The 16,943-nt window shown below is 51.6% G+C and overlaps 1 protein-coding gene and 1 pseudogene across 1 annotated transcript; one reads left to right on the top strand and one right to left on the bottom strand.

Annotated features, from left to right (window-relative positions):
* The first annotated feature begins 1,571 nt into the window (after positions 1 to 1,571).
* On the top strand, positions 1,572 to 9,056 carry LOC106001398 (E3 ubiquitin/ISG15 ligase TRIM25-like). Its single transcript, XM_013036494.1, has 7 exons — positions 1,572 to 1,587; positions 2,105 to 2,796; positions 4,340 to 4,435; positions 4,629 to 4,862; positions 6,666 to 6,828; positions 7,005 to 7,067; positions 8,500 to 9,056. The coding sequence occupies exons 1-7, from the start codon at positions 1,572 to 1,574 to the stop codon at positions 9,054 to 9,056; spliced, it is 1,821 nt and encodes a 606-aa protein (XP_012891948.1).
* Positions 9,057 to 15,625: 6,569 nt separating this feature from the next.
* On the bottom strand, positions 15,626 to 16,520 carry LOC106003061 (annotated as a pseudogene).
* Positions 16,521 to 16,943: the final 423 nt, after the last annotated feature.

Genomic DNA, 16,943 nt, shown 5'->3' with positions numbered 1-16,943 from the left:
TAGCTACTCAGGAGGCTGAGATCTGAGGATCGCGGTTCAAAGCCAGCCCGGGCAAGAAAGTCTTATCTCCGTGAGACTCCTATCTCCAATAAGCCACCAGAAAACCGGAAGTGGCGCTGTAGCTCAAGTGGTAGAGCGCTCACCTTGAGCTGAAGAGCTGAGGGACAGTGCCCAGGCCCAGAGTTCAAGCCCCATGACCAACAACAAAAAAAAAAGAAACATGGACAAAATGATAGGTGATTTGCCTGGTGACACACAGCTATTTGGATGTGTATTAGTCTGTTTTTTGTTTTGTTTGGTTGGTCATGGGGCTTGAACTCTTCAGCTCAAGGCACTCTACCACTTGTGCCACAGTGCCACTTCCGGTTTTCTGGTGGTTTATTGGAGATAAAAGTCTCACAGACTTTCCTGCCTGAACTGGCTTTATACTGAAATCTTTAGATCTCAGGCTCTTGAGTAGCTAGGATTACAGGTGTGAGCCACCAGCACCCGGCTTACTTTATTTTTTCAAGAAGAGTTGTTTTTTTTTTCTGCCCCCAAGGCCAGTCTGGACTTTGATCTTCCTACTTAATGCTTCCCACATAGCTGAAATTATAAGTACACACCACTACTCCTAAGCTTATTGTGATGGGGGGGGGGGATGTCTCACTGACTTTTCATCCAGACTAAGGTTGAACCTTGATCCTCCTGATTTCTGCCTCCTGAGTAGCTGGGATCAGAGTGGCACAAGCCACTGTGCCTAACAGAGAACCATCTTACCTCAAAGCTGAGTGCCTGTGGCTCACACCTGTAATCCTAGTTACTCAGGAGGCTGAGATCTGAAGATCACAGTACAAAGCCAGTCTGGGCAGGAAAGTCCGTGAGACTCTTATTTCCAATAAGACACCAGAAAACGGGAAGTAGCTACTTTCAGTGGCTCAAGTGGTAGAGCACTTGCCTTGGGCTGAAGGGTTGAGGGACAGTGCCCAGGCCCAGAGTTCAAGCCCCCGACTGACCAAAAAAAGAAGGAGGAGCCTCGATCTGCCATTTACCTCAACATCCCTGTTGATTCACAAAAGAACCAGGGTCCAGAGGAAATAAAGGAGCCCATGATCCTGCCATTTCCCCCTCTAGTCAGAAATATGAGAGGCCATTAAGTCAGCTGTAGTGGCTCTGCCTTCCAGTGGCTTCCTCATTTCCTGGGATAAAGGTTCTGGAACACAATTGGCCTGTGCACCAGCAGGAGTATCAGCACCAAAGCAAGCCCACCTTTGCCCTGCTGACATCACAAGCCAAATGAGGGGGTGGCTGCATTTGAATTGTGACCTCAGGGAGCAAAAGTACAGTGGTCTTTAAGGAGGGGAGCCAACTTGACAGGGAGACCACAAAACAGCAACCACAGGGAAAGGTGAGAAGGACTCACCCCGCCCCACCCCCACAGGAGCCATGATGTATTTGGGGTGGGGTTCAAGGTGGAAGGAGATCTTCCCAACATCTGGTGAGTATGGCTGGGGCAAGATGCCAGTGCCTAATGATTCGAAGTTCTTTTTTCTTTCTGGTACAGGGTAGTGAAGTCTCTAACTCTCCCTGACATGCAGAAGCTTTTCCGTAAGTTCTTGTGATCTTTCCTTCCAAGTGTCAAGAAGTAACTCCTTTGCCTCTTCATGATCCCCCCCCACACACACACACTTTGGTCTATCTCTCTCTTTTTGTGTGTGTGTGTGTACAACAGTACTGGGGCTTGAACTCAGGGTTTGGTTTTTGTCCTTTAGCTTTGTCCCTCAAGACTTGTACTCTACCACTTGAGCTATATAGCCCCCCTTCCAGCTTTTTGTTGGTTAATGAAAGAAAACTTTCCTACTTGGGCTTCAAACTTTGATCCTTAGATCTCAGCCTCCCTAAGTAGCTAGGATTATAGGTGTGAGCCACAGACTCCTTCCCTCTCCTCCCCCCCCCATGATCTTTTTTGTGCTTCTCCTCTCACACACTCAGAAATGGGACAAGGAGAACACATGTCCCAGGGTATACAGTCCCACGGAGGCACAGCCCTGGATCCTCTAGGCAGATAGAAGGCAGCAGCACCCCACCAGATGCGGTTCCGTCCAGCTTTGCTCTGTCTTTCCAGGGCCAGCCCAGGACCAGGTCCCAGGTCCGCAGCTCCCTGCCCAGCCTGAAACACCTCCCCCGGGGCCTGGAACACCTTCCTCGGGGAAGGCCCTGACAAGCAACAATAGCAATCTCCGGATGCTGGGAGACCAAGTCCTCTGTCCCATTTGTCTCGACGTGCTCTGCAACCCAATCACCACCGCCTGTGGCCACAACTTCTGTATGACCTGCCTCCATGACTTCTGGGATCACCAGACTGCGGTGGGCGAGACTCACTACTGCCCCCAGTGCCGACAGCGCTTCCCCATCAGGCCCAATCTCTGCAAGAATGTCGTCCTCGGGGAGATGGTGGCCTGCTTCACCCAGGCCAAGGGCCAGGCGTCGGGGCCCCTGTGGGCCCTGGCGAGCCCCCGGGATGTGCCCTGTGACTTCTGCTCCCCGCAGAAGCTGCGGTCCGTCAAGTCTTGCTTGCAGTGCGTGGCCTCCCTGTGTGAGAAGCACCTGCGGAGCCACTTCGAAGACCAGGTGTTTCAGGACCACCAGCTGCTGGAGCCCGTCTGGGACCTGAAGACCCGCCTGTGCCGGAAGCACCGCAAGCTGCGCCGGCTGTACAGCCGCGCGGAAGGCAGCTGCGTGTGCGGGGCCTGCCAGATGGAGGAGAACAAGACCGCGGACGCGGCGGCCCTGGCGGAGGAGCGCGCGCTCAAGGAGGTGGGCGCGGCCCCCGGAAGGGGCGGGGACTCCCTGAAGGAGGTAGGCGCGGCCCCCGGAAGGGGCGGGGACTCCCCGCTGTCCATCACGCTCCCGCGGGCGGGGTGGGCGGGCTGGAGCCTGGGTAGCGCAGGCCCCGCAGTTAAGAACCTGCCTAGAATGATAATAACGACGAGGGCGGGGAAGCTAGCATGCATGAAACCACGGGTGCGGTTCCTCAGTACCACAAACACAGAAAGAAGCCCGAGGTGGTGCTGTGGCTCAAGAGGTAGAGCGCTAGATCTTGAGCCAAAGAAGCGCAGACTGTACCCTAGGCCCTGAGTTCAAGGCCCGTGACGGGCAACAAAAATGATGATGATGATGATTGCAAACACATGTCCTCCCCTTCTTTCCTCCACTTTCAAGTTATTGTATACTGTGTGCATATACTTTATATGTATTTATATATTATATACTTATATATACAATTTATTTTGGTGCCAGTACTAGGGCTTGAACTCAGAGCCTGGGCACTGTCTTTTAGCTTTTTCACTCAAGGCTATCACTTGACCACTTGAGCCACGGCTCCACTTCCAGCTTTTTGCTGGTTAATCAGAAATAAGTCTTCCATACTTTTGTGCCCAGGCTGGCTTTGAAGTACGATCCTCAGATCTCAGCCTCCTGAGTAGTTAAGATTACAGGCAGGAGCCACCTGTGCCCAACTTATATTGCTTTTCTTCCTTCCTTTCATTTTTTTTTCCTTTCTCTTTGTGCCGGGCCTGGGGCATGAACTCAGAGCCTGAGCTCTGTTCCTGAGCTTCTTTGCTCAAGGCTAGCACTCTGACACTTGAGCCACAACTCCATTCTGGCTTTTTGGTGGTTAACTGGAGATAAAAGTCTCATACTTTCCTGCCCAGACTGGCTTTGAACCAACATCCTCACATCTCAGCCCCCTAGGATTACAGGTGTGGGCCATGTCTTGCTTTTTACAGCAAAATTCTTGGCATTTAGATTCCATGGCAAAGCCACTGATCAGTAGTCCATGGTAAGACAGTTTTATTACTAAGCACAACAGAGTACAGTGACAATTTTCACACTGCAAGGCCTTCTTGAAGAAGGAAACCCAGGATCCATTTACAATCAGAGTAGCATAGACAGGCACTTAAAATGCTGTTCTGTTTTGTATTACCATGGCTGGAAGAGGTGGAGACAAGGGAAGGTGATTGCATTCCTTCTGTGTGTCTGGCCTCCGTACCACCTGACTATCTCAAGTTGTTGAACCAGCCCCTTTCTGTGGCTTGAAATCACTGTCAATGTGGGGGGGGGGGGGAGAAGGGGGGAATTCTCAGGGGTTGAGAAGTCAAAACAGAGGAGCATACCTGAGGGCTCTACTTTTCTGCTTTGGTCTCATTCTTACTGAAGCCAAGCAGATACATGAAAAAAGGTATAGCTGTTCTGTGTTTGGACAGATGTGTCTGCTCTGCCTCTCTGGTCTAGGGTATTCTCTGAGCTCCCTCTCTGAATCAAAGATTTCTTTCTCTCTTCTACCCCACCCCACGTGCAGGTGGAAGTTCGGAAAGTCCAGGCTAACGTGGACAACCAGATGTTGATCATTGCTTCTGACAGCCAGAAGCACCAAGGGCGGGTAGCCTTTCTCACAGTAAGGGCTACCCATTCCCCACCCCAGACCCAGGCTGCCCCAGAGCCTTGCATTAGGCTGGGGGGGTGGGGTGGGGAGATGATATGGAGGAGAGAGGGGCAGGTAGACAGATAGGATGCCCAGATTGGCTCTGGATGGTAAATAGCAGAGAACAGGAGCGGAGCTCAGTCCTGACTCTCTGCACCCACCCCAGAAGCTGATCCAAACAGTTCGTGATGAGGTCAACATCTGCTTCTCTGACATCATCCATGAGATCAAACAACTGCAGACAAAGGTCTTGGATTTTGTGGAGAAAGAAGAGGCTGTCACCCTGAGGAAGCTGGACCGCGCCATTCAGCAGAACCACAGCCGGCTCATGAAGCTGGAAGGGGACAGTGTGTGGCTCCACATGCTGCTCGACAACCGAACGGATGAGCAGTTCTTACAGGCAAGATGTCGCTGTGCCCCGGGACCCTTCCCAAGCCTCCATCCACGCATCCAGGGGCCCCCACCTCACCCTGAGCTCACATCAACACCCTCAGCTTCTCGCTGTCCTATAGAAACCAGCCTTCCTCTTCTAGGCCTTCCATTCCACGGAACAATTAGGGTGTACCCAGGCATCTGGCACAGTCTATTTCTCTCCAGACTCCCATAGACCAGGGCTGGAAGTGAGACCAGGACAATCTACATACTGAGATCTTTTTTCCTCCCCAGCCCCAGTCTGGTTGGTGGTGCAAATGGGAGCTATGGCTAGTGTATCAGGAGAATTGGCCAGAAGGTGGCAGCATTGTTTTATTTTTGTTTTTTTTTATGGCTGGGCACCTCCTAGCCAACGTGGACCTTTCTTTCTTTCTTTCTTTTTGTATGTGCGCTGGGGCTTGAACTCTAGGGCATGTGCACCCTCACTTAGCTTTCTCACTCAAGATGGGCACACTACTACTTGAGCCGCAGCTCCGTGCTGACTTTTTGCTGGTTAATTGGAGATAAAAGTCTTGGGGTTGGGAAGGTGGTTCAGTGGTAGAGCGCTTGCCTTGCATGCCTGAGGCCCTGGGTTCAATTCCTCAGCACCACATAAGCAAAAAGAATAAAAGCTGGAAGTGGCACTGTGGCTCAAGTGGTAGAGCGCTAGCCTTGAGCTGAAGAGCTGAGGGACAGCGCCCAGGCCCAGAGTTCAGGCCCCATGACCGGACCCAAAAAAAAAAAAGTCTTAAGGAGGGCTGGGGATGTGACTTAGTGGTAGAGTGTTTGCTAGCATGCACGACGCCCTGGGTTCAATTCCTCAATATCACATAAACAGAAAAGGCCAGAAGCAATGCTGTGGTAGAGTGCTAGCCTTGAGCACAGATCAGTTCAGGGACAGTGCCCAGGACCTGAGTTCAATGGATTTGTCTGCCGAGGTTGGCTTCAAACTGTGATCCTCAGATCTCAGCCTCCTGAGTAGCTACAATTACAGGTGTGAGCCATTGGTGCCCAGCTCAGACCTCTTTTTTTTTTTTTTTGCTGGTTCTGGGGCTTGAATACTTGAAAAGGGCACTGTCCCTGGGCTCCCTTTTGCTCAAGGTTAGCACTCTACCACTTGAGGCCACAGCACCACTTCCAACTTTTTCTATGATTAATTGGAGCTGGCTTCAAACCACAAGCCTCACATCTCAGCCTCCTAAGTAGCTGGGATTACATGTGACAGCCACCAGCGCCCAACTCAGACTTTCTTTTTCAAGTTGCTCTCAACTTCCTGGACATTTTTTTTTCTATTAGTCGTGGAACTTGAACTCTGAGCCTGGGCGTTGTCCTGAGCTCTTCAGCTCAAGGCTAGCACTCTACCACTTGAGCCACAGCATCACCTCCAGTTTTTTGGTGGTTTATTGGAGATAAGAGTCTCACAGCCGGGCACCAGTGGCTCACGCCTGTCATCCTAGCTACTCAGGAGGCTGAGATCTGAGGATCCCAGTTCAAAGCCAGCTTGGACAGTAAAGTCCATGAGACACTTATCTTCAACAAACCACCAGAAAACCAGAAGTGGCGCCGCCATGGCTCAAATGGTAGAATGCTGGCCTTGGGCTGAAGAGCTGAGGGACAGTGCCCGGCCCAGAGTTCAAGCCCCACAACCCACAAAAAGAGAAAGAAAATGGGCAAGTCTTCTACCTGCTTGTGGTTCTGAGAGTCAATTAGCCTCTAGCATCAGAGGAAACCCTTGGCATCTGCCAGGGCGGTGACTAACGCTGGCACCAATCTTCCCCTCCCCACGTGCCAGGAGTTCCCTAGGCTGAAACACCTCCCTGCGTTCTTAGAGCCCCTGGTGGGCACCAACTATGAGGAGACACAGAGCTTCCTGCAGCTGCCCGAGACACTGGCCGAGCTCTGCACCCAGCTGAAGGACAAAGGGCTCAGCTTCCTCAACCAGCTCCTTCAGAAGGGTCAGTCCCTGCCAGCTGCGGCTTGCATCCCTGGGGCGGGTGGTGCTTGTAGGAGCCCTGCCTGCCTGTGTGCACCTTCCTCGGGGGATGCAACCTCCAGGATGCTCGCTCCCCTCTCCGGAAGGACGCTGGGCTGGTGAGAGGGGTGCTCAGCAAAGGCCTCCCATCTCCTGCAGGCATTAAGATGAACTCCTATGATGTGCTGCCTCCGGCTGTGGACAAGAAAGAGCTCCTCCAGTGTGAGTCCTCCCTACTAGGTGCGGCCTCAAGGAACAGGGAGGGGGAACAGGGGGGAACTGGGAAGGTGGCTCAGTGGTAGAGTGCCCACCTCACATGCATGGGGTCCTGGGTTCGATTCCTCAACACCACATAAACAGAAAAGGCCGGAAGTGGCGCTGTGGCTCAGCCTTGAGCTGAAGCACTGAGGGTCAGTGCCCAGGCTGAGTTCAGGCCCCATGACTGCCCTTAGGCCAGGGCCTCCAAGGAAATGCCTGGTCTCCCTTACCTAACCTCTCCCTCCAGACTGGGACATCTCAAAAGAACTTTTCTGGGCCCAGGGCACTGGTTAGGAGTAGGTAGGAGACTGTGTACCGCCCTGCCCAAGTCTGCTGTGTCTCTCTTTATCACTTTGTGTTGTTTTTGTTTTAGTCTAGACCTGGGGCTTGAACTTGGGGCCTAGGCCCTGTCCCAGACCTTTTGTGCTCAAAGCCAACACTCTACCACTTGAGCCACAGTTCCATTTCAGGCTTTTTGGTGGTTAATTGGAGATGAGTCTCATGGATGTTCCTGCCCCATTGTTGGCTAGGACCTGCGATCCTCAGATCTCAGCCTCCTGAGTAGCTGGGATTATAGGCGTGAGCCACTGGTGCCTGGCTCTCTCTATCTTGTGTTGCACGATGGGCTCTGTCCTCCATTTGGTGCAGGCTAACCCCCTTGGGCTTTTAGCCATGCCAGCTTGGATGAGCTCTGGTCATTTCTTCTTCTGCCCTAAGTTCTCCAATGAGTCTCTTCCAGGTTGGGTTCTGTGGTTTCTCTGAGATCTTGCGAGTCGAGGTTGTGTTGTCTTTGAGGTCCCCTTCTGGGTCACCTCCTCCAGGAACCCTTCAATCTCCCTCAGTGCCTGTCATCATCGCTACTCAGGAGGCTGAGATTTGAGGACCCTAGTTCAAAGACAGAAAAGTCAGTGACACTCAAGAGAATAAAACCAAGTGATGGGCTGGGAAGGTGGCTCAGTGGTAGAGCGCTTATCTAGCATGCATGAGGCCCTGGGTTCCATTCCTCAGTACCATATAAGCAGAAAAAGCCAGAAGTGGTGCTGTGGCTCAAGTGGTAGAGCGCTTGCCTTGAGCTGAAGAGCTGAGGGACAGCGCCCAAGCCCAGTGTTCAAGCCCCACAACCGACAGAAAAAAAAAAAAAAAGAAAGGAAAGAAAGAAAGAAAACCAAGTGAGAGTACAAGGTCTTGAGTTCAAGTCCAGTACTGACACAAAACAGGAGAGAAAGTTAGGTTCTTGGGGGAGGTGGGTGTAAAGAGTTCCTAGTCTCAACCTCTCCCAAACAGATCCTTTAGGTAATGGCCTCTAAAGTTGGGGAGGCTTACCTCCTCCCCATATCTGACCCTGGCTCAACCCCAATTCCCGCCCCTCTCCCCCACCGCCCCTTGTACCCTTTAGGTTACTGCAACCTGAGCTTTGACCCCTCCTCAGCCAGTGAAGATCTGTTCTTGTTCAAGGAGACAAATTCAGTACTGAATCTGGGCGTGGTCCTGGATCCCTCAACCCCCGGCGGCCCCATACCTGGCTTCAAGCAGTGGCCCCAGGTGCTGTGCTCCCGCGGCCTGTCCGAAGGCCGCCACTACTGGGAAGCCGAGGTGTCCAACTCGTGGATGTGTCTGGGGGTCACCTACCGCCGCAGCCTGGCTCCCAGCAGCCGGACCTGCCGCAGCATCTTCTACCTGCTCGGCCGCAACCCCTACTCCTGGTGCCTGGAGTGGGACTCGCTCAAGTTCTCCGTGTGGCACAACAACACGCAGACCGTGCTGCACGGCGCCTACCACCGCACGCTCGGCGTGTCTCTGGACTGCGCCGCCGGCTGCCTGTCCTTCTACGGGGTGGCCGGCGGCGTCAGCCTCCTCTACCACTTCCTGGCCTCCTTCTTGGAGCCTCTCTACCCTGCTGTCATGGTCAGCAGCGGGGCTTCTGTCACGCTCAAGCAGCGCCCCGAAGCCTAGCCACGCGCCACCCACTTGCTCAGAAGGCCGATCAATAAAGCAGGACTCTTAAGCTGGACAGGCCAAGTGGCCTCCAGAGAGGGGAGGTTCCGGCTGTGAGGCTCCACCCTACGACCCATCCTCCACCCCAGCCAAGGCCCCCCGGTGGCTTGGTTTCCAGGCCAATTCTTGTCACTCCAAACTGGGGGGGCTTGCCTCCCCCCCCCCCCCCGAAAACCCTTAAGGCTTGGAAGTCTGGGAATGGCTTGGACCAGGTGGCTTCGCTCCGGGCCTCCCTCCCCAGGAGCCCAGACGGAGAGATGCCACTAGGGGGCAGGTGGGAGGGGGAGACCCTATCTAAATTCTGGTTTCCTCCAGGGCTGAGGAAGCCAGGCCGATCTCAGACCCAAGACTACCGGGCTGAGACCCGAAGGCCCCAGCCTAGGCTCCCACCGCCCGTGCGGGCCGGCAGATCCCATCCCAGTTGATTAAACTACTCCCCTCCTCCCCCCCCAGGAAGTTCCGTCCCCCGGCGGGCCTCCACCAGCCCGTCTGCCCAGCCAAGCGTGTGGAAGTCCGCGTGAAAGTCTGTTTCTGCCATGGCTGGGGTCTCCGCCCCACCACCCCGGTGGCAAACACCTCCACATTTCCAACCCCAGCCAGCCCCAGAGCCTGCGGGTACAAAACAAGGGCTCTTAGTAAAGTTAATGATCCACTCTGAGGAGGAAATTATACCCGTCATGGGGGAGACTACCCTAAGGCAAAGCAGTGGGCACCCAAGCCAGACCAGACCCCACAGAGTGTTCCAGAATTCTACCACTTGGCTCAGTGGTAGAATTTCTCCTTGAGGTGTTTCATTCTGGAGTGGACAGAGCAGGGCTTTGGGGGAGGTGGGTAGCATGTGCTTGGGACGTCTCCTGGGGAAGGAGGGGGGCAGCTTCTTTGGTGGTTCTGAGACCTCATGGAAACCTTAGAATCTTCGCTCAGCTTCAGACCCTGTGACTGTGTGTGTGTGTGTGTGTGTGTGTGTGTGTGTGCACTTTTGTACATGAGTACTAGGAATTGAACTCAAGGTCTTTCACACGTAGGTTTTTTTTTGCTCATGCTCTACCACTTGAGCCACAGCTTCACTTCTGGCTTTTTGCTGATTACTTGTGTTTTAAGAGTATTTTGGGTTTTTTTTGGGGGGGGTCTGGTCGTGGGGCCTGAACTCTGGGCCTGGGCGCTGTCCCTCAGCTCTTCAGCTCAAGGCTAGTGCTCTACCACTTGAGCCACAGCACCACTTCAGGTTTTTTCTGCTTATGTAATGCTGAGGAATCGAACCCAGGGACTCATGCATGCAAGGCAAGCACTCTACCACTGAGATACCTTCCCAGCCCTGTCTGGGCTGTCTCCATCTTCACATCTCCGCCTCGTGAGTAGCTAGGATTTCAGGTGTGACCCAATGGTGCCTGACCCTTGTACTGTGTCTGAGGGATCAAGGAGTGAGGGGTGAGAACTTTTACTCCCAAATCCCTCCAAATCTTGTCTCCCCACCTCCATTTTTATCCTTTCTGGCTGAGATGGAAAGTCAGAGGGGGCTGCCTGTCCTTCATGGCTGGGCTGAGGTCAGGAAATGCTAAGAGGCAAAAGCAGGAGCCAAGCAGACAGCAAAGCCACGTGGATCTGGGACCCTGCCCACCAGGGAGCTGACAAGGAGGGGGCTTCCTCCACCGTTCCCCCTCGGCTAACTGCCCAGTAGTAGGTGATGGACCATGGCCTCTCCTGAAACACACATCAGGGATGTTACCTACTGTCTTAACCAAGCATCCCTTATTGGGGATGGAGGGGAGGGGGGAGTCTGGAACCACTAGGAGTCAACAGCCGTAGCCCTGGGGATCCTCAGACTGCAGATCCAAATGTCCAGGGTTCTTCGGTCTTGGCTCAGCAAAAACCTTAGAAGGGAACATATCACCGAAGGGTAGAAATCATGCTTGAGGAGGTGGAAATGCTAATTGGCCCTCATTGGATCATTGCACAAGATGGTCTGAGGATGTAGCTCAGCGGCAGAGTGTTTTACCCAGAGTGCACAAGGCCTAAGTAGGTAGGCAGATGATAGGTCCATAGGTCAATAGATCAATTAATTGATAGAAAGGTAGATAGAGCAGATGGATGCTTATACAACAGGAAGATCCGGAATGGCAAGGTCAGCAATGTTCTAGAACAATCTATATCAGTAAACCCTACTCTCCTCTCCTCCCCACTGCACTGTGGAAAGGTCAGGGTGGGGACTGTCCTTGAAATGCCGTCCGCACCCTTGTATCCTATTTTTACTACTAAGCAAAAGGTTTTATGGGGTTTTTTTTAATTCAGGGGCGTGGGCAGGCTAAATACACCAACACTGGGCTGTAACTCGAGCCCACTAGTAGTTTTTTTTGTTTTGCTTTTTGTTTTGTTTTTAATACAATACTAGGAAGCCAGGCACTGGTGGCTCACACCTGTAAGCCTAGCTACTTAGGAGACGGAGATCTGAGGATTATTGTTCAAAGCCAGCCCAGGAAGGAAAGTCTTTTTTGGGGGAGGGGGGTGGAGTCCGGTCGTGGGTCTGAACTCTGGGCCTGGCCGCTGTCCCTCAGCTCTTCACCTCAAGGCTAGGGCTCTACCACTTGAGCCACAGCGCCACTTCTGGCTTTTTTCTTTTTGCTTATGTGGTGCTGGGGAATTGAACCTAGGGCCTCATGCATGCAAGGCAAGCACTCTACCACTAAGCCACCTTCCCAGCCCCAGGAAGGAAAGTCTTCTCTCCAATTAACCACCAGAAAACCAGAAGAGGTGCTGTAGCTCAAGTGGTAGAGCACGTGCCTTCTGGAAAAAAAAAACAAAAAACCCTCAGGCCCAGATTTCAAGCCCCATTACTGACCATACATACATACATACATACAGAACTAGGCCTAAACACAGGGGCTTGCATTTGCTAAGCACGTACTATACCACTTGATTCATGCCTCCTACTCTATTTTTCCAAGGTGCATCTTTTGTCTTTTGCTCTTTTTTTTTTTTTAATTTCTAGGGTTTTTTTTGAATGGGGGGAGTTGTTTTGAAATAAGATCTCTCACTGTAGCCCAGTTAGGCCTCTTAGCTTTGGACCCTCCTGCATCAGCTTCCCCAGTGCTTGGATTACAGGTGTATATCACCATCCCTAGCCTCCTTAATATCTCTGAACTGGCTGTAAATGAATGTTTCTAAGGATGGTTTTGTCTTAAAAAGTTCCAAGCTCTGGAGTTGGGAAGGTGGCTCAGTGGTAGAGTGCTTGCCTCACGTGCATGAGGTTTGCTTCCTCAGAACCACATAAACAGAAAAAGCCGGAAGTGGTGCTGTGGCTCAAGTGGTAGAGCTGAGGGACAGCACCCAGGCCCAGAGTTCAAGCCCCACAAGCTCCCCCCCCCACACACAAATTTCAAGCTGGGCACGCACACACATACACATACACACATACCCACACACATTGAGACTCTGTCTCAAAAATATATCCAAAAGTTTCTATTTCTGTATTCTGTATTCCTAATTAAAAGGTGACATTGTTATATCACTTGGGTGGGTAGTTGTTTTGATTTGTTTCAGTGGTTTGATAGTACTGAAGTTTGAACTCAGGACCTTGATCTTGCGAGGCAGGAGTTCCATCATTTGAGGCATGCCCCAGACCTTTTTGCTTTATGTTTTTGTTTTTCATCAGTCCTGGGGCTTAAACTTTGGGGCTAGGCTAGGAGCTCTGAGCCTCATGAGCCACAGTGCCACTTCTGGTTTTCTGGTAGCTAATTGGAGATGAATCTCCTGGGAACTTTCCTGCCTAGGCTGACTTTGAAGTGTGACCCTCAGATCTCAGCCTCCTGAATAGCTAGGATTACAGGCGTCAGCCATCAGCACCTGGCTGCTTTAAGCATTATTTTTGTCGGTTCTAGTGCCTGAACTCTGGGCCTGGACGCTTCCCTCAGCTCTTCAGCTCAAGGCTAGTGCTCTACCACTTGAGCCACAGCTTTTTCTGCTTATGTGGTGCTGAGGAATTGAACCCAGGGCCTCGTGCATGCAAGGCAAGCGCTCTACCACCTTCCCAGGCCCTTTAAGTTTTTTTTGTTGTTGTTTTGTTTTTGTCGGTTGTGGGGCTTGAGCTCTGGGCCTGGACACTGTCCCTCAGCTCTTCAGCTCAAGGCAAGTACTCTATCACTTGAGCCACAGCACCACTTCCAGTTTTCTAGTGGTTATTTGGAAATAAGAGTCTCACAGACTTTTCTGCCCAGGCTGGCTTTGAACCGTGATCCTCAGAACTCAGCCTCCTGAGTAGCTAGGATTACAGGCGTGAGCCACCGGTGCCTGGCCCTTTAAGTATTTATTTATTTATTTATTTTTGCCAGTCATGGTGCCTGAACTCTGGGCCTGGGCACTGTCCCTCAGCTCTTCAGCTCAAGGCTAGTGATCTACCACTTGAGCCACAGCACCACTTCCAGCTTTTTCTGCTTATGTGGTGCTGAGGAATCGAACCCAGGGCCTCATGCATGCAAGGCAAGCACTCTATCCACTGAGCCACGTTCCCAGCCCCTATTTTTTTTTATTTTTATTTAATTTTTTGGGTCCGGTCGTTGCCTCTGAACTCTGGGCCTGGGTGCTGTCCCTCAGCTCTTCAGCTCAAGGCTAGTGCTCTACCACTTGAGCCACAGCGCCACTTCCGGCTTTTTTCTTTTTGCTTATGTGGTGCTGAGGAATCAAACCCAGGGCCTCAGGCATGCAAGGCAAGCGCTCTACCACTGAGACACCTTCCCAGCCCTAAGTATTTTTTAAATAGGCCTTGAATTTATGTCTAGGCCAGCCTGGGCCACGTTGCTCCTCTTTATACGTCCCCTATCATTGAGATGCAAGTTTATTGATTAACATATGATCTCACTTTTTTTTGCCTAAGCTGGCCTTGAGCTGAGATCCTCCAGATCCTTTTCCTAGGAGAAGTACACAGGTGAGTTTATGCTGTCTTGGGAGGAAGGCAGCTAGCAGGGGTGACCCACCGGCTCAGGAGAACTGGGCCCCCAGGTGGGGGCCAAGGGTTCCCCTGTCCCTGCTGCTCTGTGTCTATTTCCACCTCCCTGAAGCCTGAGATCTTTCAGGGCTGAGAGTTCTGGCAGGTGTGGGAGGGGAGAGATGCCTATCACCACCGCCTATTTCCTGTGGTGCATATTTGCTGAACCTTCTAGATACCCAGGAATCCTAGGGTCTACCGGTGGGAAAATGAGAGGGATTGAGGGGTGGAGCAAAGAGCAATATTAACTTTGAAATCAATATAAATAGTATTTTCCTACAACGTTTCTTTTTCTTTTTTCTTTTTTTTTTTTTGTCGGTCGTGGGGCTTGAACTCTGGACCTGGGCACTGTCCCTCGGCTCTTCAGCTCAAGGCTAGCGCTCTACCACTTGAGCTACAGTGCCACTTCCAGTTTTCTGGTGGCTTATTGGAGAGAAGAGTTTCACAGACTTTCCTGCCCAGGCTGGCTTTGAACTGTGATCCTCAGATTTCAGCCTCCTGAGTAGCTAGGATTACAGGCGTGAGCCACAACACCCGGCCATACAGCGTTTCTTAACATTAATACATGGATGGAGTATCAACATCAAAAAGAGCAGATCTAGGGGCTGGGAAGGTGGCTCGGTGGTAGAGTCCTTGCTTCGCATGCATGAGGCCCTGAGTTCGATTCCTCAGCACCACATAAGCAGAAAAAGCCAGAAGTGGCGCTGTAGCTCAAGTGGTAGAGAACTCGCCTTGAGCTGAAGAGCTGAGGGACAGCGCCCAGGCCCAGAGTTCAAGACCCATGACCAGCAAAAAAAAAAAAAAAAACAGAACATATCTGAGCTGCACATGGTGCCTCATGCCTGTCATCCTAGCTTCACAAGAGCTCAGGCCAGGAGGATCCAAGTTTGAGGCCAACTGAGACACCCCCACAGACACCCCGCTCCAATCTCAACCAACAAGCTGGGCATGGTAGTGTGCCTCTGTGGTCCTGGCTACATAGGAGAAATAAGAAAAAGAATCATAGACTGAGTGGGTCTAGGTATAAATGCAAGACCTTCTTTGGAAAAGTAATTAAAACAAAAAGAGCCGGTTCTATGCCAACAAGAGCAAGGCGCTGAATTCAAGATCTCAGTCCCACCAAAACCAACCCCTGCCTCATCCTTACACAAATATAAGCCCTGGCACCAAGGAAAAAAAAAATTTTGAGGTCTTGGGGCTTGAATTCTGGGCCTGGGCGCTGTCCCTGCTGAGCAATTCAGCTCAAGCTTAGCTCTCTACCACTTGAGCCATAGCACCACTTCAGTTTTCTGCTGACTAATTGAAGATAAGAGTCTCACAGACATTCCTGCCTGGGCTGGCTTTGAACCATGATCCTCAGATCTCAGCCTCCTGAATAGCTAGGATTACAGTTGCCACCAGCACCTGGCAGAATGTTTTTTTTCCATTTTCCCAAGATTAAATGATTATTTAAAAAAAAAGCGTACCACACTGTATAGAAATCAACATTCTCTCCCATAATTCTGTGCATCTGGGACTATAGAAATGTCACTGTCTCTGCCCCACATCTTCAAATTAACATCCTCAGGTCATAACAATAAGTCTTCCCACAGGGGACCTTCGGGAAAAACAAGCTATTTCCTTGGCTCGTATTTCCCTCTTTTTGCAGCATGTACCAGCAATCTATCCAAGAAGTATATAGGGGGAGTAAGGAGGGAATCCAGCAGCAAGCCCGCAGTTATTGACAGCCACAATTAGATACAAGCACAAAGGGACAGGTCAACACACTGGCAAAGAATCCTGTGACAGCTTGGGAATAACTTTTCATTCACGGTAGACACCCCACTGTCCAGTGCATAGGTGTTGACGAGGTTGGCCAGGGAGTTACAGAGCCACAGAGAAATGATGTTACCTCGGTGGCAAAGAATGAGACCCACAAAAAATCCCAGGATCCCCTCTTCCCGACAGATGGTTAATATGGAGTCACAGAGTCCACAGTACTTCGATTCTCTGCCAATGAACTGTATCATAGATCTCAGAGTGATCACGTGGAAGGGATGTGTAATGAGAGTAGCAGCAGAACGAGCAATCATCTCTGGAGTTGTCTCTTTGAGAACTCGGTCAAAGGAACATGAGCCTTCTCTATAGAACCTTCCAATTCCTGAATCCTCAGGTTTGTCCAGGTCCTGAGAGTGCTGTGAAACTTGGCTATGGACCACAGTTCCAAGGACTCCTGAACACCGTCTTGGAGTTAAGACTGTGAACAAGCCACGCTTCCCATCGATGCAATGTGCTGAGCATAACAAAAGAGACCAGGAAGCTGACATACGTGCTGCCCAAAAATAGTCCGTCCCATTGTTGGAGGAAGAGGCTAATATCCCACGTGGATGAGACTTGCCCATGAACAGCTGGGACAGGATGGTAAGACCGGAGCCCGGGAGCACTTGACTGGCCGCGTCCGCCATGATGGCACCTGCGGACGGACAGCCCCAGAAGTTTTTGTGTGTGTGCCAGTTCTGGGGCTTGAATTCAGAGCCTGGGCACTGTCCCTGAACCTGTCTATACTCAAGGCTAGCACTCTACCACTGGAGCCACAGCACCACTTCTGGCTTTTTCTGGGTATTTGGTACTGAGGAATTGAATCCAGGGCTTCATGCATGCTAGGCAAGCGCTCTACCACTAAGCTACATTCCTAGCCCTCAAGGAAATTTTATTCACAAAGCTACCACAGCCCAGCGCCGGTGGCTCACACCTGTAATCCTAGCTATTTAGCTTCTGAGACCAGACGAGATTGGGCACGTTCAGGGTGGTATGGCTGTAGACAATCCTAGCTATTTAGGAGGTTGAGATCTGAGGATCACAGTTCAAAGCAAGCCCAGGCAGGAAAG

The sequence above is a fragment of the Dipodomys ordii genome, unplaced genomic scaffold (genome assembly GCF_000151885.1).
Source record: "Dipodomys ordii isolate 6190 unplaced genomic scaffold, Dord_2.0 Scaffold7, whole genome shotgun sequence".
Lineage (NCBI taxonomy): Eukaryota > Metazoa > Chordata > Mammalia > Rodentia > Heteromyidae > Dipodomys > Dipodomys ordii.
The sequence above is the reverse complement of the archived record's forward strand: the minus strand, read 5'-3'. Positions and strand labels throughout refer to the sequence as shown.

Coding starts and splice junctions, on each gene's coding strand:
- LOC106001398 (XM_013036494.1), top strand. Junction 2,797..4,339: donor AGGAGCGCGCGCTCAAGGAG/GTGGGCGCGGCC, acceptor CCCCACGTGCAG/GTGGAAGTTCGGAAAGTCCA. Junction 4,436..4,628: donor GGCGGGTAGCCTTTCTCACA/GTAAGGGCTACC, acceptor CACCCACCCCAG/AAGCTGATCCAAACAGTTCG.